The sequence below is a fragment of the Phaenicophaeus curvirostris genome, chromosome 8 (genome assembly GCF_032191515.1).
Source record: "Phaenicophaeus curvirostris isolate KB17595 chromosome 8, BPBGC_Pcur_1.0, whole genome shotgun sequence".
NCBI lineage: Eukaryota > Metazoa > Chordata > Aves > Cuculiformes > Cuculidae > Phaenicophaeus > Phaenicophaeus curvirostris.
The window spans coordinates 19343041-19365906 of record NC_091399.1 but is presented as its reverse complement, the minus strand read 5'-3'; the positions used below and the strand labels follow the sequence as shown (position 1 = coordinate 19365906).

General features: G+C 48.4%; 1 protein-coding gene across 2 annotated transcripts in view; it reads right to left on the bottom strand.

The window, feature by feature from the left end:
* The window catches only part of XPR1 (xenotropic and polytropic retrovirus receptor 1), a 115799-nt gene extending 95814 nt beyond the window's left edge, over positions 1–19985 (bottom strand). Inside the window, exons 1-2 of one of the 2 annotated variants that reach the window (XM_069862685.1) lie at positions 19816–19985; positions 11010–11061 (exon numbers count right to left, since the gene is read on the bottom strand). In XM_069862685.1, the coding sequence (XP_069718786.1) occupies positions 11010–11061; positions 19816–19884 (121 nt within the window). In that variant the 5' untranslated portion in view covers positions 19885–19985. Of the gene's footprint in view, positions 1–10564; positions 10713–11009; positions 11062–19815 lie in introns of those variants that run through there. The other variant, XM_069862686.1, reaches the window with a different exon arrangement.
* Positions 19986–22866: the final 2881 nt, after the last annotated feature.

Below are 22866 nucleotides of genomic sequence, written 5' to 3'. Positions count from 1 at the left end.
GCATGTGGATTTCTAAAACTGCCAGAGCAGAGTTGAAAGACCCACTGAAAGCCCTTTCGGCAGAACCTGCAGAGCCTTTGAGACTCTAGCTCGAAGTCGTATTTAACACCAACAGTGGCAAACCTAGCTTCTACTGCAAGATGACATGGGTGCAGCTAACACCAGCGCCAGAGATACCAGCTGGGGAAGAACAGTGTCCACATGTACACAGAAACATGAGCCAGGAACCCAGGGCAGCCTGGCAAGCTCCTCTTGGCACCACAGCCCCGTGTAGCCCAGGGCTGAACCCCAACCCAGCTCCTGGCAGGCTGCGAGCAGACAGACCAACCTGTTCACCTTCTCACTTAATTATCTTTCTTGATCCTTCCCGTTGGAGGCTTCACCACGGAGAAGACATCTGCTGAAGAGAACAGCATTAAAGCTGTGGCAGGCTCCCTGTTGCTGCTGTAACTGCTGAAACTCACACCCGAGATGGGGTATTTTTGCAGGACTCGATGTGCTCATCGGAACCAGCAGCCACCTTGCAGCCAGGAGCGCAGCGGCAGATGGGGCCCATCAGGTCTGGCAAACCCACCAAGGTCAGCATCCTGGCTCTAACCTGTCTGCCTCCAACCGCTCAAAATTTCATTTGCAATCCATATTTTACCAAATTACCCTGTGAAACATGAAGTTTTAATAAACAAGTCATATCGTAGAATCATAGAATCACCAGGTTGGAAGAAACCCACCGGATCATCAAGTCCAACCATTCCTATCAAACACTAAACTATCGCTGCCCTACTAATTAAATCTACGTCATAAATTAACATTATGTGTTAAGAGCATCACCTGTGGCATCTGAAACCCAAAAATGCAGCTTCTATACACACAATTATGACTTGTGAGCCCCAATATTAATCCAGTTTGAGCACAGATGAGCAAAAGGCATTTTGATATTTCCCTTTCCTTCGCCCTCCCTAGGAAGTCTCCTTATCTCTAGATTACAGTGAATTGTAACCTCTTAAAGGCTTCCAAAGGACACAAAACTTCCAAAAAATGTTCTTCTGCACCTGCATTCACCAGGGTCCGAGCAGAACCAAGGAGTGACTCAGGCTTTCAATGGAGAAGTGTGGCTGGGCAGGGAGAAACTGAACCTTTGCTTTACAGCCGCAGAGCTCGAGGACCACTGGTATACACAGGAGACTATGAAGCAGTCCTACCAACCTCTGAGATTATTTCTTTCTAATTGCTACTTCTGATTAGGAAGGACAAAGTCACACCAAAATACTGAAGTATAATCCAAATTCCATTAATCTATTAATAGAACTTACCTTATAACTGTATTAGCCAATTCTGCTCATTATTACCTCGTTTTACTGCATTGCCTGTGACTCATTCCTACAGCTACGCTCAGAAGAGAGCTGCCATCAAAAATCATACCTGGGTTCCAAGATTAGCAACTGCCGCTGATGCCCCAACACACACTATTAAAGATACAAAGATAGAAATGATCAGTCAGCTGGAATAGGAAGAGATGCAGGCAAAGAACGAAGGTTTAGAGCACTGATGCCCATTTTTCCCCATAACTGACATGCTGCGGGACTGCTGAAGAGACAGGGTAGCTGGTTCTGAACTGCTCCGTCTCAGCAGGAGCTCAGCAGAGGGGTCGTGGAGAGCTGTGAGGAGACAGGACACCAGCAAAGGCCGTACCAGAATAGCCTTGGCCACATGTCAGAACAAGCCTGCAACTGTGGGACAAGATAGATCGCAGGTGAACAGCTCGTTGGTGCTGTCTTTTCAGCTTCTCTGCACTTTGCCCCACAAATACATTAGGAACATTCATAAATCCATGCTGGGCAATTGCAGTGAAAATAAAACCAAGGTTATAAACGTAGCCTGGATGCCAAGTTTGCTCCTTTTTGCTATTTCGAACTCACATTTCAGCATGCAAAGAATTCTCACACGCCCCAAAATGTGTGCCCGGAGCTATACAGCACATGCAAAATAAATTGCATTTATATTGGTATGTTATGGCATGCAATTTCCCTCTTCCCAATCACGCTGCCTGCCTCTCTTGTTAAGTCAAATAGCCTGTCAGCTTCTCATCAGGAAGTAGAAATTGCTTTTCCATCTCCTAGGAGATAAACAAGGCTTCTCCCTCTGCGGAGGGGAAGCTGAGCCGCTGAGTACACAACGCAAGAGCCGTACCTGCAAACGGGGAGGCTGGGGCTGCTCACCCACAGGCTTTGCAGCATCCTAGGGCCACTCATCTTCCCGAAGGGAGCAATAACTACTTTAAAAAATAGATTCTTGTATTTTTTTGCCCTTTTCTCTGTGATTTTTAGCTGAATATACACAACTCTGTCTCACTGACTGTTGCCTTGCAGCTGAGGAGCGTTAGGTATTCTTGTCATACTGTATGTTGGCAAAATATTCTTTATACCTCTCTGCAGTTTTCTTGAAGCTACAGTCCTTTGCAGCTCACCAGTGAACACAACCCTATGATTGGACTTTTACATTTAGGCTGTACCACTTCAGGGGAAAAGGGTTACCACGCTCAACAAGAGCAGCAGAAAACAATCCAAAAGATCTTTATTAACTAAAAAGTCATATAATATAAAACAGAAGACTCAGAAGCCAGCCTTGGAAGGCATCAAGCACCTTCAGTGTGGATTTGATGTCAACAGAAGGTGCAAATGCATAATGCCATCTAGGATCAGGTATACTGCGAGCTCTAGTACAGTGAAAGCAAATTCAAAACACTGCACTGGAGTCAAAAAGGAGTTAATAATATCCTATGTTGCCCCTCAACCTACACAAATAATGTTTTCACTTGATTATATATTCTATGATTCTATGAAATGTCAGGCGTTTAAGGGGTGGGTGGACGAGGTACTGAGGGACATGGGTTAGTGTTTGATAGGAATGGTTGGACTCGATGATCCGGTGGGTCTCTTCCAACCTGGTGATTCTATGATTCTATAAGGAATAAAATATATTTTTAAGCTCAGGTTTTTGAACTGTGGCTTTGTGAAACTAAGATGCTGTAATGGTGCAGTTTTACACTATAAAAGTGTAAAGCTCAAATATAAAGTTAAAGATCATGTATTTACAGTAAGCACAATCACATTTTTAAATGAACTCATTATCCACTTCTTCTAAAAAGAGGTCCAGCTGCAAGGCTTACAGACACACTGTAAACAAAACAGGTAAAATATGTTTCATGTCATCAAAATTATACCCATCTCTTTAGCAACTAATCTTCATATCAATGTCAGGAATTAGAAAGAGAAACATAACTAGCAGCAAAGCAACTTTTCATCACATCCTTGTTAATTTTAGTATTACCTCAATCAAAGGGACTAACTTTCTCTTGTTCACAGACCATTATTGTGGCCGCTGCACGATGTGGCCTTAGAGCAGATTGAGGTCACAAAAGCAGAGGGATGGCTCTAGCAGGAGGGTGCCCTGGGACAGCCTTTGCTCTGCCTCTGCATCACACCGAGACGTCAGGGCCTCGTGGGGTATCGGCGGGAGGCGTCACACAAGAATCTCCCATAGAAACAGATTTCCTTCTGATACAAGAAGTAGCTACTATTACAAAAAATGGAATGTTTTGACTTTAGGTAGAGTTCCGTTTCCTCTAACGTACTGTGTTCTTTGAGGGTTAAGACAGAATGTCCCTCTTAGAGCAGTTTTTCTTTAAAACAGTGTTGTTCCAGACATTGTTCATTCTTTGAAAATTATAACAACGTCTTGTGCCCAGCCTGATCTGTGCTGATCATAGAATCATAGAATAACCAGGTCGGAAGAGACCCACCGGATCATCAAGTCCAACCGTTCCTATCAAAATCTGATCAGATGTGTCTTCTTCTGTAATCACCTCTGTTTGGAGTTTTCTTCCTATTTCAAAGACAAGGTTAGGCAGAGCTGGAGCCAAAGCTCCAAATTAGCAAGAGTTTTTACTGTTGCAAAGTTTCATAACAACATTAAAATTAGACCTTGGAAAGTAATAGAATATGCATAAGATTTCTGGGAAAATGTATACACGTGCATGTAAGTGGAAAATACATTCTGTAACAGCTCTTGTCTGGTTGCATGTGACTGATAGAGATCAGTGCCTCATGTTCCCAGGCCGGTCTGCTTTCTAAACCTCCAAAGCGAGTCTTTTATTTGGGGCATTTTTGATATCACTTCTAGGGACACTCTGCTCGCTCCCTTGCCCACAGCATGCATTTTTAAAGAGAGACAAACCAATCAAATTTAACACATATTACATTACTCACCAAGTAGCTGTAGCCTCATCCAAAATCTTAACTGTCTAATAATTCAAGCCACCTATTTCAAACACAGCTCCAAAGGAAGAAACCCAGAGGCTGCCTCCTACATGCACACTAAATCTTGCTGTTAAGATGTCTAGCACAGGCTTCTCTTGAAACAAAGCAATAAATACCAGTCTCTTGTATACACATGTGCAGTGCTCCTTCATGTCTAATGCCAAAACACTGTTTGATGTTTTGCTGTTGTCCCGGGAGTGCTCTGTCGACGGCTGCCTGCCAATCTTCCAGCTTTGCAAACCTTTTTCTACTTTCTGATCCTCAAATTCTGACTACCAACATGAAACCTGGCACATACCAGTGGCATCGTGGGCACCATCGATTCCTCTAACCACTAAAAAGGTGACAGACTAGCATTTTTAAATTACTGAGAAGCAAATGCAGGAAGGAAAAAGAAAAAAACAAAAGACAAGCACAGTTGAAAATTTCTGATAATTGCTGTTACCCCAACGAGATCTTTATGGAATGACCTACAGCCCTTCTGCAGCTGGACTGATAAGCAGCTTGCAGACTCAGAGGAAACCTGCCTCCAGTTGCAGGTCTTTCATAGGGAACTGCCTTCCCTGGCAGGTCCAGCTTTTATTATTACTCCAGAGCTACACACAGTTCCTTCGTTATTGTAGGTTTAATAGCTATTGAATACTAAGAGCAAAGAGGGTACAGAATGAAATTACAAAGCAATTAACTGCCAGTCTCTTGAAGCCTTGAACTCTTCGGTGCACTTAGGGCTCAGGTTCTTCCCCCAGTGTGAATGCCTCAAAGCTTGCGGAGCTGCTGGGGAAGTTACCCAGAACAATCAGAAGACAGAGGAAGAGGAAAAAGGCTTGTTCAGCAACCACACAAGCTGCGTGCCTCGTGCACGCGGATGAAGCAGCACATCAGCCCAGGAACTCGCTGTGGGGGAAGTGGAAAGGGTGAGCAAGCCTGGCGTTTCCACCAACCACAGCCTCAAGCTTCCTGCAGAAACACTTGCTCACCTACACAGTCAATCTGCTGACCCTCAGCCCATCACAACCTCCCTTGTGCACCAGCCCAGAGAGACCCAGGGAAGGTCTCCCATGGAAATTCTGGAGTAAATGGTTTCTAAGAACTGAAAGGTTCGTGGCAAGGTGCAAAAATACAAAGGAATACAAAGCCCACAACAGCAACAGCTGGGGCACTCCCTGTTGCCAACGTGCTCCAGTGCCACAACTTGAGGACAATAGTAATAAAATCAAAACTTATATCAGCCGGTTGCCTGCACTATCAACATTCCACATCCATGTTCAATAATTAATGGCTAAGCAGAACTCAACAGAGAATACCCAGAAAGTCAGGGTATCAGCAGCGTAGGTGTGTCTGCAGGGTTCCAAATTAACAGAAAGCAGCATGTGGGTGGACGAGGTGCTGAGGGACATGGGTTAGTGATTGATGGGAATGGTTGGACTCGATGATCCAGTGGGTCTCTTCCAACCTGGTGATTCTATGATTCCATGTGTTGGTGCAAAGCCAGCCAGTGGCGAGTTGCTGTGAGCACTGCACACCTTTAGATAGCAAAATTACTTTTACACAAGAACACGGTACATGATATTTTCAGAGGCACGCGTGATTTTGGTGACCATCCAGCTGTTCTCTCACACCACTCTGGACCCTACTACAGCCACATGCACTGTCTACCTTTCAAATTTTCTTGTCCTAGGGTAAGAGAAACCAGACATCATCTCCTCTCTAAATGCTCATGAGCAGCCAAGTTCTCCTCCTGCCTGCTGTTGGAATGGCCTGGAAGCTAACGTTCTTCACAAGCCCAATAACCTATTTTCTATAGCTGGCAGCAGGGCTCCAACTGAGAAGAGGGCTGTCATGGGATATTTTTTAAGCGTACGCACCAGTTATAGATACGGAGGCCTCCAGACTGAACTACAATCTGCACAGAAACAAGGACCAGCAACTAGGGTGTAGGACACCACTTCCAGTCACACATGTCCTTCAGAAGGACACTCACCACCGTGTCCTTTATGGGTGTGCGAAAAGACAGTGAAATAAAGACAAAGCATTCACCTGCTGTGCCTGCTTCACCATTGATGTGAAGCAGTTTTGTTGAAGACACCCTTAAGCCTAAGCATTCCCATGTAAACAAAGCCTCAACCTGCTACAAAGTCAGCTTATGCAATTGGAAATAAACGTTTATTTTGATATAAAAAGACATCTGTATATCCACAGAGAAGCCACAAGCCTTTGATCAACCCTACAAAGCACGTCTGCAAACAACAAGTGATTGTCAGCCTCGTAACTTCCTTTGGAAAATAAAGAATGTGATTTCCTACACCCTGCTTATTCACCAAGATTACTTATCACCCTAAAGAATAGTGGTTTATTTACTTAGTAACAGAAATATAAATCCAGATGAAGGATTTGTAGCTGTCAGTTGACACAGTCACTGCATTCCAAATGAAAGCAGAAACAAGGGTGTAACTGCGCAGGACGCACAACGAGAGCTGGCGCGCTTGGGATGTCCCAAACTTGCACCTCTTGCTTTCCTAATCCAGCACGAGCAGTGATCTACGAGCAGTGATCCTTGTTGAAAAATTGCTGCTGGAATTTAGGCTCGGGGTTAAGCGGAACAAGTAATCTCAATAATAAGAGTATACAACAGAACCTTCTTGTACCATCTGATATTACAGCATTTGTTTACGCAAGTATTAAAGGTAGGTTAAATTTCAATATCGGAAAGACAAATAGTCTAGAAAATAATACTTAGAGTGGACCCTGCCTATTCGAGCAGATAATCAGAATGAATAATTTACAGCCACACTTTCATCTCCACTGCAGCCGAGAAGAGCTGCATCATAAGGAGCTTGGGGAGATGCCGACACATCTGCTCACCAAGTGGAATAATCGGGAGGACTCCAAGCAACAGTGGTCCAGTAACCTGCTTTAGGTGACAAATGGGACAGGAAGCAGTGGGAGGAACAAGGAATGCAAAAAAACTCTCAGCGTGCTCACAGTGAGGTCAGTAGTCCATGCTTTTTTGATGCTGCACATTCTGCTCAGAGAAAACTAGCACTACGCTGGGTTTTCACCTCTAAATTGTCACAAAATCTTCTTAAACATAGCTCAGGGTCGACGGTGTGTGCCTGCTCACACTGACCTGGTGCACTTCCCTGCAGGCCTTACTCCTGTGCCACAAGGACTCAGAAGCCGAGAATAACATCACGGCAGCATCAATTCATCCAGACTGCTCCGGTAACAATAAGCAGCATGTAACAAACAGCTAACAAAGCAAATATGCATCAAAGAATTCTCCAGAAAGTCAAGCACCTGGGAACCAAGCACCATTTGATGCTTCTTCCAGTGATGTGTACAAGATTCAATTAGCAGACTAAACACTAATTTTGTACAGATGCTGCTCAGGTAGAAGGATGGTGCAAGTTCCATAGGGGAAAGCCCTGTAAAAAGCCAATGAGCATCTGGAGGAGTAACAGTGGCATATAGTAAATGGTCATTACAAAGCAGACAGACGAGGGGGGGGTGTATATCTTTGAACAGATGAAAGAAATCTATGTGCACAGCTAGGAACTGCCAAAAGAGGCATGCATGCAGTCTGCATAACTCCCATGAAACACAGGGAGTCACAGCACCTTGCAGTAGCGTCAGGGGACAGCAATAAACTATCCTCTCCTATCACACAGCCTTGGCAGGTTCTCCTTATTTGCATCTACGCAGGTTTTGGTCAACATTGCAGTCTCTGTTTGTTACCTAGAGACAGGAAAAAGCAGGAGGACATAAGTACGATTCAGTGGAGCACAATGAGAAGGGTCACCATATAACTAGGTAACCAGCAGAGCAACCTTCACAATTTAGAACCCAAGCCATGTTGCCAGCAACACTTTGTCCACTAAAATAGCAGTGGGACCATCAGTTGTGAAGCTTAGAGTCAGTCTGAAGCCAGCTTCAATCACAAACAGGAGATTCCTAAATAGAAACCCAATGAAGGCTATTAATGATGGATGGTTTACCTATTACCTGCCTTGCCTGTTACTTACAACAAGCCTTGGTTGGGTAACACTTTTTTTCTTTCTAAAGAGTTCCCAAAATGCTTCCAGAATACAACTAAGCAACACAGGCACTGCTCTATGTAAATAAATTTTACCAACTGATACAATAAGCAGCCTGCAGCAGAAATTTAAGCAACTCGTTCACGAGCCCCGAATTATACATCCAGTCGAGCAGAATAAGTACCAGGAATAGCCTCAGCTTTGGCATTCAAAATCCCTCTTCTTCACAGTCCAGTGTATTAACTGAAGATTAGCTTTACAATACATTTAAGGTAAATCAAAACCAACTGCACACTCCTACAGCGCGCCTGTGAGCAAGTAGATCAGTTAGAAAATGGATTTTAGTCAGACCAGTCTAAAGTAATATTATATTAGGCTCATCCTGGGTAGCTGGTTTCAGCCACACCATCCTGTAGATTCTGTGCAAAGCTCAGCATAACACAGAGGCATCCATCGCAAAACCCATATTAAAGGGACTTGCTCTGCCTCCTCCGGCACAAACAGCAGAGGGGAACCCAGAGACTGAAGAGAAAAAGAGACTCCAGATGGAAAGAGAGGGGAAAGAACACACTGCAAACAAACTTTTTAAAACCTCACCACCAGGCACGCGCTGACAGTCACTTAATGAAGGAATTAGTATAGCTGCTTTCTACCTAAAGAAGGTCAGGCAAAGCGGAGTTAAACATCAGGGGTTCAACGGTCTGGATGATATCCTTCTCCACCCCCAAAGAAAACCAAAACAGAAGATGCTTTTCCTAAATGGAACAATGTTGGGTCATTACTTTCCTTTTGTCGAGGTTCATAAATTATCAAAGGAGACAGAAGCACAAGTTAAAATCCTTCTAACGTTTAAAAGAATAAATACAATAATACATCATTTTATTCTTCATCTTCTCTCCCATTGCCAAATACGCTCGCACACAGACATCACAAAACATCAGTACATTACAAAAACATTGAAACAAAGAAATCAAACCCCTGAGTTATAACACTTTAGAGTTTTGCGGCTAGCAACTCAAAGCCCACCCTGAAACTCTAGGCATCCAAGCAAAACTCAGTACGTCGCATTCAAATATTAGACTACAAAAGTTTACTAGCACAGACACGATTTGCTCCAGTTGTCAACAATGAACTGATGGATAGAACAAAGAAAGAGAAGTCTTGTAAATGCTCTTGTCTTCCATGAAACTAATGCTGGATTTTCAACAAAATTAGCAAGTTATCTTCAGCAGTTAACAAAGCCCGTCTGGCCTGCACGCAACCCTCTAGTTCCTCTTGGACAGAAAACAGATTCTATGCTGCGGGCGAAGAGAGGTTCTCTAGGTTTCTGAGTGTTTTTAAGCAATTTTGCCACTCAAAAAAATAAAACCAGACTTTTCTCTTTTGCCTGTGTATTGCTGGCAAGTTTTATCTAGTTTTCCAAAAATAACGTATTTGTTTCAGATGATGCTAGGACCATAACCTTTACAAATCTAGTTGCAGGACCCACACATTAGAGACAAGGGCAATTGATTTAAGAATACTAGAAGGCTGAGTCGAGTAAGCAATCAAGTGGCAGGTTAAATCCTAAAAATTATACCTGTCTGGGCATTGTCAATGAAGTTTTCAGCTCAGATTGCACAAAGGAACATCCCCTCACACACACCTGCACTTGGTGCATCAACTGTGGCAGGTTTCATGTTAAAATTCTAATCAAAGAGCAGGTAGAATTAAATAAAAAGAGTCAATATTCCACATTGTTTTAACTATGTCAGAGCTCATTTCTAATTAACACAAAGAAAGTAGATAATAAGCTAATATTAATAGTGATAATTTATGTCAGCCAACTGATTACAGTAGAAGCAGCAGTTGTTCTTCTGCTCTTTAAATGTGGAAGAAAGAAGCACGGAGCCGCATTCAGAGAGGCTAGTTAAATTAACGCTGCAATGCAACCCCACTGAAAATAAGGAAGGTAAGGAGGCTAAAACCAGTTGGAAATCCAGAAGAGGAAAGCAGGGAGTGAAGCAACACAAGGCAAGAACTATTCAGTACTTCAAAGACAATGAAAAGAAGGAGGATAAAACAAGTAGAGGGCTCTTGCGAGAAATTTTGCACAGATCATCGCTTAACTAAACAAACTATTCAAAATGCACAGAGCTTAAAACCAAAAACCGTATTAAAAAATCCACCTAGAGAACTCAGTGGCCATAAACACATGCAAACAGGAAAATATACCCTCGTGGACATAGAAGAGGTAGCACAGCATTCAGGGAGGACGCAGAACCAAAGGATGAGTCTCTCCCAGTTCCAGTCACCAGTATCAAACCAGGACCCAGCCTCTCTAGCACGCTGATCTCCCGACGTGGCCAGCAGCCATGCGAAAACAAAGGTCTATTCTCAAGCGGTGGAGAAAGTACTTCCACCAGTGAATGTCCTTATAAGCAAAAGGAATCCAGCTGTCAAAGCCCCAAACCATACAAAGACAAGTATTGTCCAAATGACAGAGGACAAAGAGTTCTAACAATCAAAAACAGCACGCGGGCTGCGAAAGGCCAGGCATCAGCCCATCAGTGCATTAAGTTTACCAGTTTAGGAGGACTGAGGACAGAGCAGCAAGCAAGACTAGGTATCCAACACCCAATGCCAAGAAAAACATGATTCTCTGTTTCGATATGCTTACCTTCTATAGAAGGGGCCTGGTCCACAGCTGCATACAGCATCTCTTTCAAAGCCTGCAAGGGAGAAAACAAGGAATACAGTTAGTATCAAAAAATAAATTACATTATTTTGATACGCTTGTTTGAAAACAAAATTAAAGCCCTTTTATCCCCCAGACTGACACAGAAAGCTATGGAACGTGATGTCAATGTTATCACACATATTTCTGTTAACAAGAGAAACACAAGTTCACCTTTACCAACTCCTTTGTCTGAAGCCTGATACATTACTAAGCTATGAAAATTCTTCCAACTGTATTTATCAATATCTTCCTTTGGAAAAATGTTTCCTGGTCGGTAGGATGCTGAAAGTTTTACGTTTGAAAGAAACAAAACCGTTGCGTGACACAGAGGGAGTTTGTCAAGGCAAGTGGAGGAAAAGCAGCCTCAGGGATTTCTTATTACTGTTAGATAGGAACACAGAACAACACATGTATCCTAAAAGCTGGAGACAGCATGATGAAGGAGATCAGGGAACCAGGGGTGACGGCTTTCTCTTGAGGTGAAAACTGAAGGACAACATCAACACGGACCAGAATTATTAACCAGCTCTTCACATCCAAGAGGCACCATGTGCTGCCTCCCGGGAACCACAGCACCAGCCGCTCACCCACGTTCGGATCGCTGGTGCCGGAGATGAGCAGCGCGGGCAGCAGGACCAGGAGGCAAGGAGGGTCCTATAGCTCCATACCCAGCAGCCCTGGCAGCGACCCCTTCCATCACCAGAGCCAGGAGGGAGGCACCACATCAGGCACCTCAACATTCCCAGCTCCTGCTCTGATGACGTCTTTTCAGACAGTTATTAAGATGCTCTCACTAATCCAGCTACAGACTAAAGATTTATGGTGTGACACATCACAAGCGCAAGGAAGAATCAAATAAACTGAATTCAGATCGATGGCTAAAGGAACACGTTGAACTGTAATTTTGGAACTAGTAGCCACCAGGAAGGGCCCATTCCTTCTGCTGAGTGGTTTGCTCACACACAGCCCCACATTGCTTGATAACGCACATACTGAACGTGAGCGCGCTTCGTACACAGCTGCTGCGAAAACTACATTTTATTCCCTCACTTTTGAAGCCACAGAAATGTAACTCATAAAAGTCATTCAGGTCTCTCAAGTTTCCTGTCTCTTCTGCCTGTTTCCCAATTTATCTAATACCTGTATAATCCTACACCTCTGCCTTCGCCATCTTGTGTGTCCATCCATGTTCTGCCTCCAGCCAAAACATCACAGCCTAAACACCCTCCAGGCAAAAACCACAAGGTCAGCAGTTGGATATCCAACACTGTTGTAACACAGTGGTTAGGAGCCTGTTAAGTAAATCCAAGGTCTAAAGGACATGTCTGTTTATCACAAGATATTGCAGGTGGCAGCTCAGGCATCTCTCAAAGATCTCACTCTCCCGGCCACACAGGTCTCAACAAAGGTCACTTGCAGAATTGTTTCCCCAACTGAGCCATTGCTGAATGATCCTTGTTCCAGCAGCAGAGCTCTCCTCTCCCCTCTGCTTTTCGGAATTCCTTCCAAACACGGGCCACTCCAGCCCCGTTTCCCCTGTGACTCACTAACTCATGATCTGTCTCCATGCATCAAGTGGCCAAAAAGCTTTCCCCCTTTTCCATCCCACTCATCATCCACGCCTACCTGTAACTTTTTCCGTGAACCACAACCACGTGGCATAGCATAAACCAACCTGAAGAGACAGCAAATTGAAAGTCACTGTAACAAGAACTCCATCCCTTACCCACCCGGAGGCAAACCTGCGGTGTACTTCCTATCTCTGGTTTTAGCAGTCATTAAAAAAATTAAAAAGGATGACAACAGGGACAGTCCTGCACTAAACAGTCTTGAAAGCCAAAGGTGTCAGTCGTCCCGCAGACTCCTCCCTGTGCAGACTGACAGATTACAGCCTGGCAGCTGCAGGGCAGCAGATTTTGTTACTGCTTACCTGACCTATATAAGTAAACTAATAACCAGCAAGTGAAAGGCTCAGCACTTCCTCACACCTGAAGCACCGAGTCCTCTGGATCACAGGATCTTAGAAATTATTGTTTCAAAAAGTTATCTATTCTTGTCAAGTTCAAACGTTTAAGAAATATTCCTTCTGCCCTCAAAATCATAGAATCATAAAATGTTTTGGATTAGAGTGGAACTTAAAGCCCATCCAGTTCCTCCCCCCTGCCCTGGGCAGGGACACCTCCCACGGGATCAGGGGCTCCAAGCCCCATCCAACCTGGCCTTGAACACCTCCAGGGATGGGGCAGCCACAGCTTCCCTGGGCAACTTGGGCCAGAGCCTCCCCACCCTCACAGCAAAACATTTCTTCCTAAAATCTCACCTCAATCTCCCCTCTTTCAGCTTCAAACCATTCCCCCTTGTCCTGTCCCTGCAATCCCAGATAAAGAACCATCCCCAGCTTTCCTGCAGGTCCTCTTTCAGTACTGGAAGGCTGCTGCAAGGTCTCCCCAGAGCCTTCTCTTCTCCAGGCTGAACGAACCCAACTCTCTCAGCCCGTCCTCGTACGGGAGCTGCTCCGGCCCTCAGATCATCTCCGCGGGCTCTGGACTCACTCCAACAGATCTGTCCTTTCTCCAGGACTGAATGCAGAACCCCAGAGGTCTCACGGGAGCACAGTAGAGGGGCAGAATGACCTCCCTCGATCTGGTGGTCACACTTCTTTGGATGCAACTCAGGATACAGCTGGCTTCCTGGGCTGCAAGCGCACATTGGTGGCTCATGTTAGGCTTCTCATCCACCAGTAATCCCAAGTCCTTCCTCAATCCTTTCTCCACCTCGCCTATAGTTGTGCTGGGCATTGCCCTGACCCAGGTCCAGGACCTTGCCTTTGGCCTTGTTGAACTTCATGACATCCACATCCATCTCTCCACAGCCTGTTAAGGTCTCAAACGAGACAAAGAGAGTTATTTCCTTACTCTACGTTGTGCAGGTGATACACCTTGCATTCGGAGGGAACTTTTATAAATGTATATCGGAGAATAAAAACAAAGCAGGAAGAAAACACACTTACAAACTCTACTGTCAAACCTTAACAGTGAACAAGTTCAAGGACAAAAGCCTTAAAAACGTCGTCTTAAACAAGCAGCTTTCAAACCACTTATGCTCTCCAAACCTCATCCGCTAACGCCCAGAAGGACAAACAGTGAAATAGCACAACAGATTTGTGTCAGGAGGTGGCAAGCCTGGGTGTGAACTGCCGATCACGAAGCAGGGTTTGATGAGCAGAATTGGCCACCTCCCAAAAATCGAACGCCTGTTTCTGGAAGAGCGACTCGGAAGGCAAGGAGGCCATCGCAACTATCGGTTTCGGTCTCCCCACCTACTTCCTGATGGAGGTTGCGTCGCAGAGAAATGATTTCTAAAAGTTAGCAACCGCCTTCTCTTCTCCGAAGCACTTAAAACCTGGAGTCTCCTTAGGAAGAAGGGAAGTCACCTGTTCATACCCTTTAACCCATGAACTTTGCACCTGCAATAACTGTTCTGATCCTCCTTCTTCCCCAGATGCTGCAATTTGAAAGGTATCAAGCACTCTTCCTTTTAAAAAAACACCAGACTTTTGCATCCAGATAAACAGACTCAGGCCAGATTAACTGAAACAAAACTGCCATCTGGCAACTGTAGGACTCCCCCAAATTCCCAGCAGCTGGACGTGCAGGGGTACGCTTCCAGTTAGAAGCCTGAGCAGACACAGCAACCTCCTCTCCTTCTCCTACAAGCACTCCACAGATGGACATGAGAGCAAAGCAGATCTACAGCGTGCTCTGGGGATAAACACAGACAATCCAACAATGTCACTGCATCAAAAAAGTCATATTAAACGTAGGGAAGCACGCTCTTAGCAAAAATGCATCACTAACAGCTACCTAACTTTCTTCAGTACTCACTATGTGAGAGAATTCTGCTGTCTGACACAAAACGATGAGATTTTGTTTGTTTCCATATTTTATTTTTACACCAAAGAAACCGAAAGCAAACGAATGGTTCAAAACTTGGGTTTCGAGACAAGAAGTGCACTGAAGCAGCACACGCTGCCGCAACCGTTTAACTTCCTGGGACAAGGCTACTAACTTCACAGAAGATGCTGCCAGATCCCCCAAAAGGGGTCGAGCAAACCTTTTCACTCCCACTGGCAGAATCGGGGCACATCCCCAGGTCAGGGTGCGGCTGCACAGCCAGAACAGCGGAGCCGTGGGAGCCGAGCATCCAGGTCCGTGTGGGAGGCAGCCAGCACTCCTAAAACCACCGCTCCCCTCCGCCGTCACCAGATTGGAAGTTTTTGGATGGCAGCATCGAAATCAGGACCGAAGCTATTTAAAACGTTGGCATATTTAGCATTTAACATCATTAACATGCATTTCCACAAATCAAGCATCTGTCAATACATTGTTTAAACTCAACTGCACCCCAGGAGGAGCCTGATAACGACATTCAGTACAGTAAAAACACCCCTTTATATTGAGACTATGTATTTCACTGGTCCTCACAAAGAGCCCTCCTCAAAATTTGCACCGACTCCAGTTTCGAGAACCATCGGCTGGGGACGGGATAATAAACAAGACATGTAAAATTTGCAAGCTTTCATGCAATCTTCAGAATGGAAGCTGGCAATGGAAGATCAGATCATGATTTGTGTACAGCTCCGTGTTCCTCAGTTGACTCAGTCATGGCAAACGTCTTCACAAAAAGCTGACTGAAGCAGAATAGCTTACATCATCATTTTCCCTATTTCCTACAAGCCAAGTGCCCTTTCCTAAAAATCAGCCAGACAGTCATGGTCACTGCAGAGCTTTTGCTGAAAGGAAACAAGAAGCTAAACCACAGCTACCAAAATATATCTTCTTTTCCCCCTGTTTAAAGAAGGGGAATGCATTTTTCTCTGAAGACCTTCAACTGACCAAGCACTTGCCCCAAGCCTGGGCAACTTTGAAACTTCCTACAAGCACAGTTATAATACTTAGATTTTGGTTGGAAGGAAAAGATTACGCTAAGGCTGAGAACCTTCAGGACTGTGAGTTTTTAAAGGCCATCCGAAAGTGAAACTATATTTTGAGGTACTCAAAACAGCCTCATTCTTCTTCCGGGCGTTATCAGCAGCAGATGACATCCTCCCCCTGGCCCGCCTGCAAGTGATGTCAAGCAAAGCTCCTCACACCTCCCCTACAACGAAAATAACTACAAATATCAGAGCAGAAAAATAAGATGACTGCATGTAAGCTTTAAAACACAGAATGACTTGGGAGAAAGAAATTTCTATACTATCATCTAGTCCTTTCATCAGCATCATGAACTGGACATGGAGAGCCCCTGGGAACAGGAACAACCCTTTCAGAGTTAAAAAACTGTGCAACCATTCCGAAACAATGCTTGAGTACTGTTTAAATTAAGAAGGAAAAGATATAAACTGTCAGATGAAGAAACATTATAATGCTATTCAATATACTTTTTAAATTTTCCCCGTGATGCGTGCCGTAAGTGATGTTGCACCCAAGTCGCAAGAGCAGCACTTAGCCTTAGATTTGCTGATCAACAGCTCAGGTTTTTCCTTGACAAAGGAGGGCTGCAGGCTTTTTCCCTCAAGTATAACCAAGAAGTAAAGCGAGGCAGCGCTGGCCTTTTACACACCGCACCCACACGACCACCAGTTATTGAATAATAAATGCCAGACTCTTCCATTACTGTAAAATGCATGAGCGGGAGGCTGACTCACGTTCAGCAGCTGCAACGAGGGAAACAAAGAGTTTCGAAACTTATTACTAAAAAGGAGGGCGAGGGCTGTGTTTTTATTCGCTCTACGTTAAGCTATCGATCCAAGGAGGAGGTCGTTTGAACTCTAGATAGAATAACAATTTGGTAGAAGTTTTTACTGAAATCTACCTTTATTTTAAATTAAGATGGGGGCAGGGAGAATGATATAATAATATTGCCCTAGTTAAAACACCTGGAAATTAACCTCCTATAATGAAACCGGTGGCTGATAGCAGCAGAGTTAATCGAGGTGCCGTAGTTCACTGCGTCCCCTCTACATCTGTCTGGTCAGCGTGCAGCCAGACCTTCTGCTCTTCTATCTCCTCCTCGTCTCACCCTCCAAACCCTCCCTTGGGAAGCTTTCTGTCTCCCAGAACAGAAAAAACCAACTGCCTGAACAACCCATCGGACACACGACACAGAAACAAGCCGGTGCTTTATTTTACCGAGACAACAGATTCCCCCTCCTCAAGAATTGACGCGTTATGCAGTCATCTAGCTGTCCGTGCAGCTCAGGGAGATGATAATTTTATTCTAAGGCCAACTTCGAATGAATTTTTATTCAAACATCTATTCCTCTGCAGCCAGGTGAAGCAAAACAAAGGAACAGTCAAAAGGGCAGACACTGACTTTAAGCTCAACATGATAACAAAGCCAGCTAAGACAAACGTGATTTTCCTTGCAAATACAGAGAGATTAATAGGTATGCTAGAAATAAATCCCTGTTCTAGTCCCGCAGAGGAAACACAGGCCTTCACGCGGGAACAAACGCTGCATGGCTGTGACTGACTCCACCAGTCAAGAAGTTCTGCCAATCGTGGCTCTCCTATAACCAGCTTTCTGTGGCTGAGGTTTAATTATTACTTGTGGAAAAGACCGACATCCCTGACACCAAGACTGTTACTGCTAGAGCTGAAACAGGACACGGTTTTACTCCAAATAACCACCTTCAGCTTCATCTGGTTAAACCGAAGTCAGGCACCGCTGTGACAAATCCAAAACTAAGCAACCTTTAGAAAGCCGGCGTAATAAAACCTGAAAAGCTGTATTCTGCGAGTAATTCACGATTAACGCAGCAGAACTTGGTGTAAACAGCGTTCGTGAACGCTGTTCACCTGAAATCAAGCCTGGAATTGCACGCTGCAGAGCTTGGCTGGGCTTCTGTTTATAAAAAAGGCTCCTCTGACTGCCCGTGGAAGCCAAGAGGGGAGCAGGGGGCACCCCGAAGCAAGGGAAGGGGGTGACTTGGAGCAATGGGGGGGGGGGGGGGCAAAGAAGCAAGGGGGAAGCCAAGGAGCGGGAAGGGAGATGCAAGGGGGGGGCCCAAAGCAGCAGGGGGGCATGGGGAAGGTGCCCCGGCACAGTGTGGGGGTGCCCCAGAGCAGCTGGGGGGTGCGAGGAGGAGGAGGGGGGTACCCCAGAGCACAAGGGGGTGCATGGAGGGTGCCCCAGAGCACAAGGGGGCGCGTGGAGGGGCAGGAGGGGGTGTATGCAGGGTGCATGGGGGGGCAGAGCACAGGGGGTACATGGAAGGTGCATGAGGGGGGTGCCCCAGAGCACAAGGGGGTGCACGGAGGGGGGTGTATGGAGGGGGTGCCCCAGAGCAGCAGGGGTGCACGGGGGGCAGAGCACAGGGGGTGTATGGAGGGTGTATGGGGGGGGTTGTCCAGGAGCACAGGTGGTGCACGGGGGTGCATGAGGGGGTGCCCCAGAGCACAACGGGGTGCACGGAGGGGTGCCCAGAACACAGGGGGTACAGGGGGGCACGTATGAGGGGGTGCCCAGGAGCACAAGGAGTGCATGGGCGATGCCTGGGGGGTACCCCGGAACACAAGGGGGTGCATGGAGGGGGGTGCCCCAGAGCACAAGGGAGTGCATGGGGGGTGCCGGGGGGGGGGGCAGGAGGAGGTGTATGCAGGATGCATCGTTGGGGGGGGGGGGCAGAGCACAAGGGGGTGCATGGAGGGTGCCTTGGGGGTGCCCAGGGGCACAGGAGGGTGCATGGTGGGGGGGGCACCCCGGAGCACAGGGGGGTGCATGGATGGGGGGGGTGCCCCGGAGCACAGGGGGGGTGCATGGATGGGGGGTGCCCCGGAGCACAGGGGGGTGCATGGATGGGGGGGTGCCCCGGAGCACAGGGGGGTGCATGGATGGGGGGGGTGCCCCAGAGCACAGGGGGGTGCATGGATGGGGGGTGCCCCGGAGCACAAGGGGGTGCATGGATGGGGAAGGGTGCCCTGGAGCACAGGGGGGTGCTTGGAGGGGGGGTGCCCTGGAGCACAGGGGGGTGCTTGGAGGGGGGGTGCCCCGGAGCACAGGGGGGTGCTTGGACGGGGGGGGGTGCCGTCCCCAGGCAGGGGCTGGGGCTGCCAGCCCTTCCCTCGCCCCGGTTCCCGTTCCCCTCGGCTGCCCCCAGGAACACCCCAGAAACCTTCATTTTTCCCCCAAAGAACATCTTGTTTATCCCCCCCCCCCCCCCCGAGCCTCCGACCTTTGTCCCCGCATAGAAAGGTTACGGGCAGCAATTAATTAATTAATTAATCGGGCAGCCAGAGAGGGGTCTCGGGGCTGGGGAGGGAAGGAGGAAACCAGGACCGGGGAGGGAAGGAAGGGGGGAGGGAGGGAACCGGGACCGGGAGAGGCAGGGAGGGAACCGGGACCGGGGAGGGAGGGAGGGAGGGAGAGAACCGGGAAAGGAAAGAGGGAAAGAACCGGGACCTGGGGAGGGAGGGAGAGAACCGGGACCGGGGAGGGAGGGAAGGAACCGGGGAGGGAGGGAGAGAACCGGGGAGGGAGGGAGAGAACCGGGGAGGGAGGGAGAGAACCGGGACCTGGGAAGGAAAGAGGGAAAGAACCGGGACCGGGGGAGGAAGGGAGAGAACCGGGGAGAGGGAAGGAGGGAGGGAGGGAACCGGGACCGGTGAGGGAGAGGGAAGGAGGGAGAGCAGCGGGGCCGGGCCGGGGGGCCGGGGGGCCGGGGGGCCGGGGGCCGGGGCCGTACCTCGTACTGGATGTACTGCTTCCGCCACTCGGGCGTGATGTGCGCCGCGAGGTGCTCGGCGAACTTCATGGTGCCGGCCGGGCGCCCGCCTGCCCGCGGAGCCGCCGCCGCCGCTCATGGGCCCCCGGCCGCCCCGGGCCGCTCAGCGCCGCCCCGGCCCCGGCAACCGCGGCCGCCGCTGCCCCGCCGCCAGCGCCGCCATCTTCGCCGCCTCAGCCCCGCAACGGGGAGGGGCCCGCCCCGCCCCCGGCACCGCCCCCCGCACCGCCCCGGGAGAGGGGAGAGGGGAGGGGAGGCAGGGGAGGGGATGGGGATGGGGATGGGGATGGGGATGGGGATGGGGTGGGAGGGGATGGGGATGGGGATGGGGATGGGGATGGGGATGGGGATGGGGATGGGGATGGGAGGGGAGGGGATGGGGATGGGGATGGGATGGGATGGGATGGGATGGGATGGGATGGGATGGGATGGGATGGGATGGGATGGGGATGGGGATGGGAAGGGATGGGGATGGGGATGGGGATGGGGATGGGGATGGGAGGGGAGGGGATGGGGATGGGGATGGGGATGGGATGGGATGGGATAGGGTGGGATGGGAGGGAATGGGAGGGGCTGGGAGGGAATGGGAGGGGATGGGATGGGGATGGGGATGGGATGGGGATGGGGATGGGAATGGGGATGGGGATGGGATGGGGATGGGGATGGGGATGGGGATGGGATGGGGATGGGATGGGGATGGGGATGGGGATGGGATGGGGATGGGGATGGGAGGGGATGGGGATGGGAAGGGATGGGAAGGGATGGGGATGGGGATGGGATGGGATGGGATGGGATGGGATGGGGATGGGGATGGGAAGGGATGGGAAGGGATGGGGATGGGATGGGGATGGGATGGGGATGGGGTGGGGATGGGGATGGGAGGGAATGGGATGGGATGGGGATGGGGATGCGGGGAATGGGGATGGGATGGGATGGGATGGGGATGTGGGGGATTGAGGTGGGGATCAGATGGAATAATATAGTGATGAGGATGGGATTGGAATGGGATAGGGAATGGGATAGGGATAGGGATAGGGATAGGGATGTGGGGGATGGAGATGGGACTGGGGATGGAGATGGGGTAGGATAGGATGCAGGGGATGGGGTGGGATGGAATGGGGTGGGGATGGAGGTGGAGGTGGAGATGGGATGGGACTGGGGATGAGATGGGGATGTGGGGAATGGAGATGGGATGGGATGGGGATGTGGGGGATTGAGATGGGGATCAGATGGAATAATATAGTGATGGGGATGGGATAGGGATAGGGACAGGGACAGGGATAGGGATAGGGATAGGGATAGGGGTAGGGATGTGGTGGGATAAGGATGGGGATGAGGATGGAGATGCGGATGTGGGGGATGGAGATGCAATTGGATGGAATGGGGTGATGGAGACATGAGGATGGGGATGGGGATGGGGAGAAATGGGACTGGGGATGGGGAAGGGACAGGAATGGGATGGGATGGGACTGAGGGTGGGGATGGGGAAGGGGTGGGACTGGGGATGGGATGGAGATGGGATGGAGATGGAGGGGAGTAAGATGGGGATGAGAATGAGTTGGAATAAGGTGGGGATAGGATGGGATGGGATGGGGGATGAGTTGGAATAAGATGGAGTGGATATGAGGGTGGATGAAATGGGATGTGGATGAGGATGAGAATGGGGGTGGCAGTCAGATGGAGTGGGGATGAGGATGGAGATAGAATGTGGATGGGGATGGGATGAGAGCATGAGGAGGAAGATGGAATGGGATGAGGATTTGATAGGATCAGGATGGAGATGGCAATCAGATGGAATGGAGATGAGTTGGAATAAGATGGGGAAGGGTTGAGGATGGAGATGGCAATTGGATTGAATAGGGGTGAGTTGGAATAAGATGGAGATGGTATGAGGATGAGCTGGGATGAGGATGGAATGGGATCAGATGGAATGGCATGTCAGTGGGAATGAGATGGGATGAGGATGAGATGGAATGGGATGGGGCTGGGAGTGGGGATGGGATGGCAATGGAATTGGAATGGCATGGAATGGCATGGGGGTGGGATGAAATGGAATGGGGTGGGATGGGATGAGGATAGCGATGGCAATGATGATGGGGATGGGAATGGGATAGAATGAGATGAGGATGGCAGGGGAATGGAATGCTTTGCAGTGGGATGAGGATGAGATGGAATATAATGGGGATAGGAAGGTATGACGATGGGTGTGGCAATGGGATGGGGATGAGATGGAATAGGATGGGGATAGAAGTGGGGTGGGATGGAATGGGATAAGGATGGGGATGGAATGGAATGGAATGAGGTTGCACGTGGGATGGGAATGGAGTGAGATGGAGATACGAATTGGATGGGGATAGGAATGGGATGGTGAGAAGGGCAGCAGGGAGAGTGTTGTGCATGGGTGGGAAGAGTTGAGGGAGTGGGGAGGTACTAGCAAGGGACAAGAAAGAATGTGAGGATGGAGATGGAGGGGAAGAGTAGGAGAAGACAGAAGAAAGATGAGTAAGGATTGTGGGAGGAGGGAAATTAGGCTGAAAAGCCACAGAAAGCCAGGGGAAGGCAAAGACAGAGAAGACAATGCAAAGGAAAAGGAGGAGGGAAGAGAAAAGTTTAAAAAAGGAAAATTCTCCCAGAGTTGCATGTTGATGAAAGTTTTTGCCCTCGTACCGCTTGTCACGCTGACTGCAGGTGCTGTGCACACCGTGGCGGGGCCGGGGATGAAGGGAAACCCTTCCTGTGCAGAGATGTGGCTGCCCCAAAACACAGACACCTTTGGGTACCAGTGTGTTCGGACCCACTGCATCATAGCTCGCGAGACCAGACTGGAGCCACTGGGAGTGGGGCCGTGGCCCTCGGTCATTCCCTGGTGGCCCTAATCCTGTCCCTCCCCATTGCCCAGATTGTGGGGATTTGCCGTGTTTGGGATTCCTTTTGGTTTTCCATCAAGCCTCCCAGCCCCCGGCGCTTTTTCCAGTACCCACGGCAGGGCCAGTGCCATCCACCTGCCAGTCC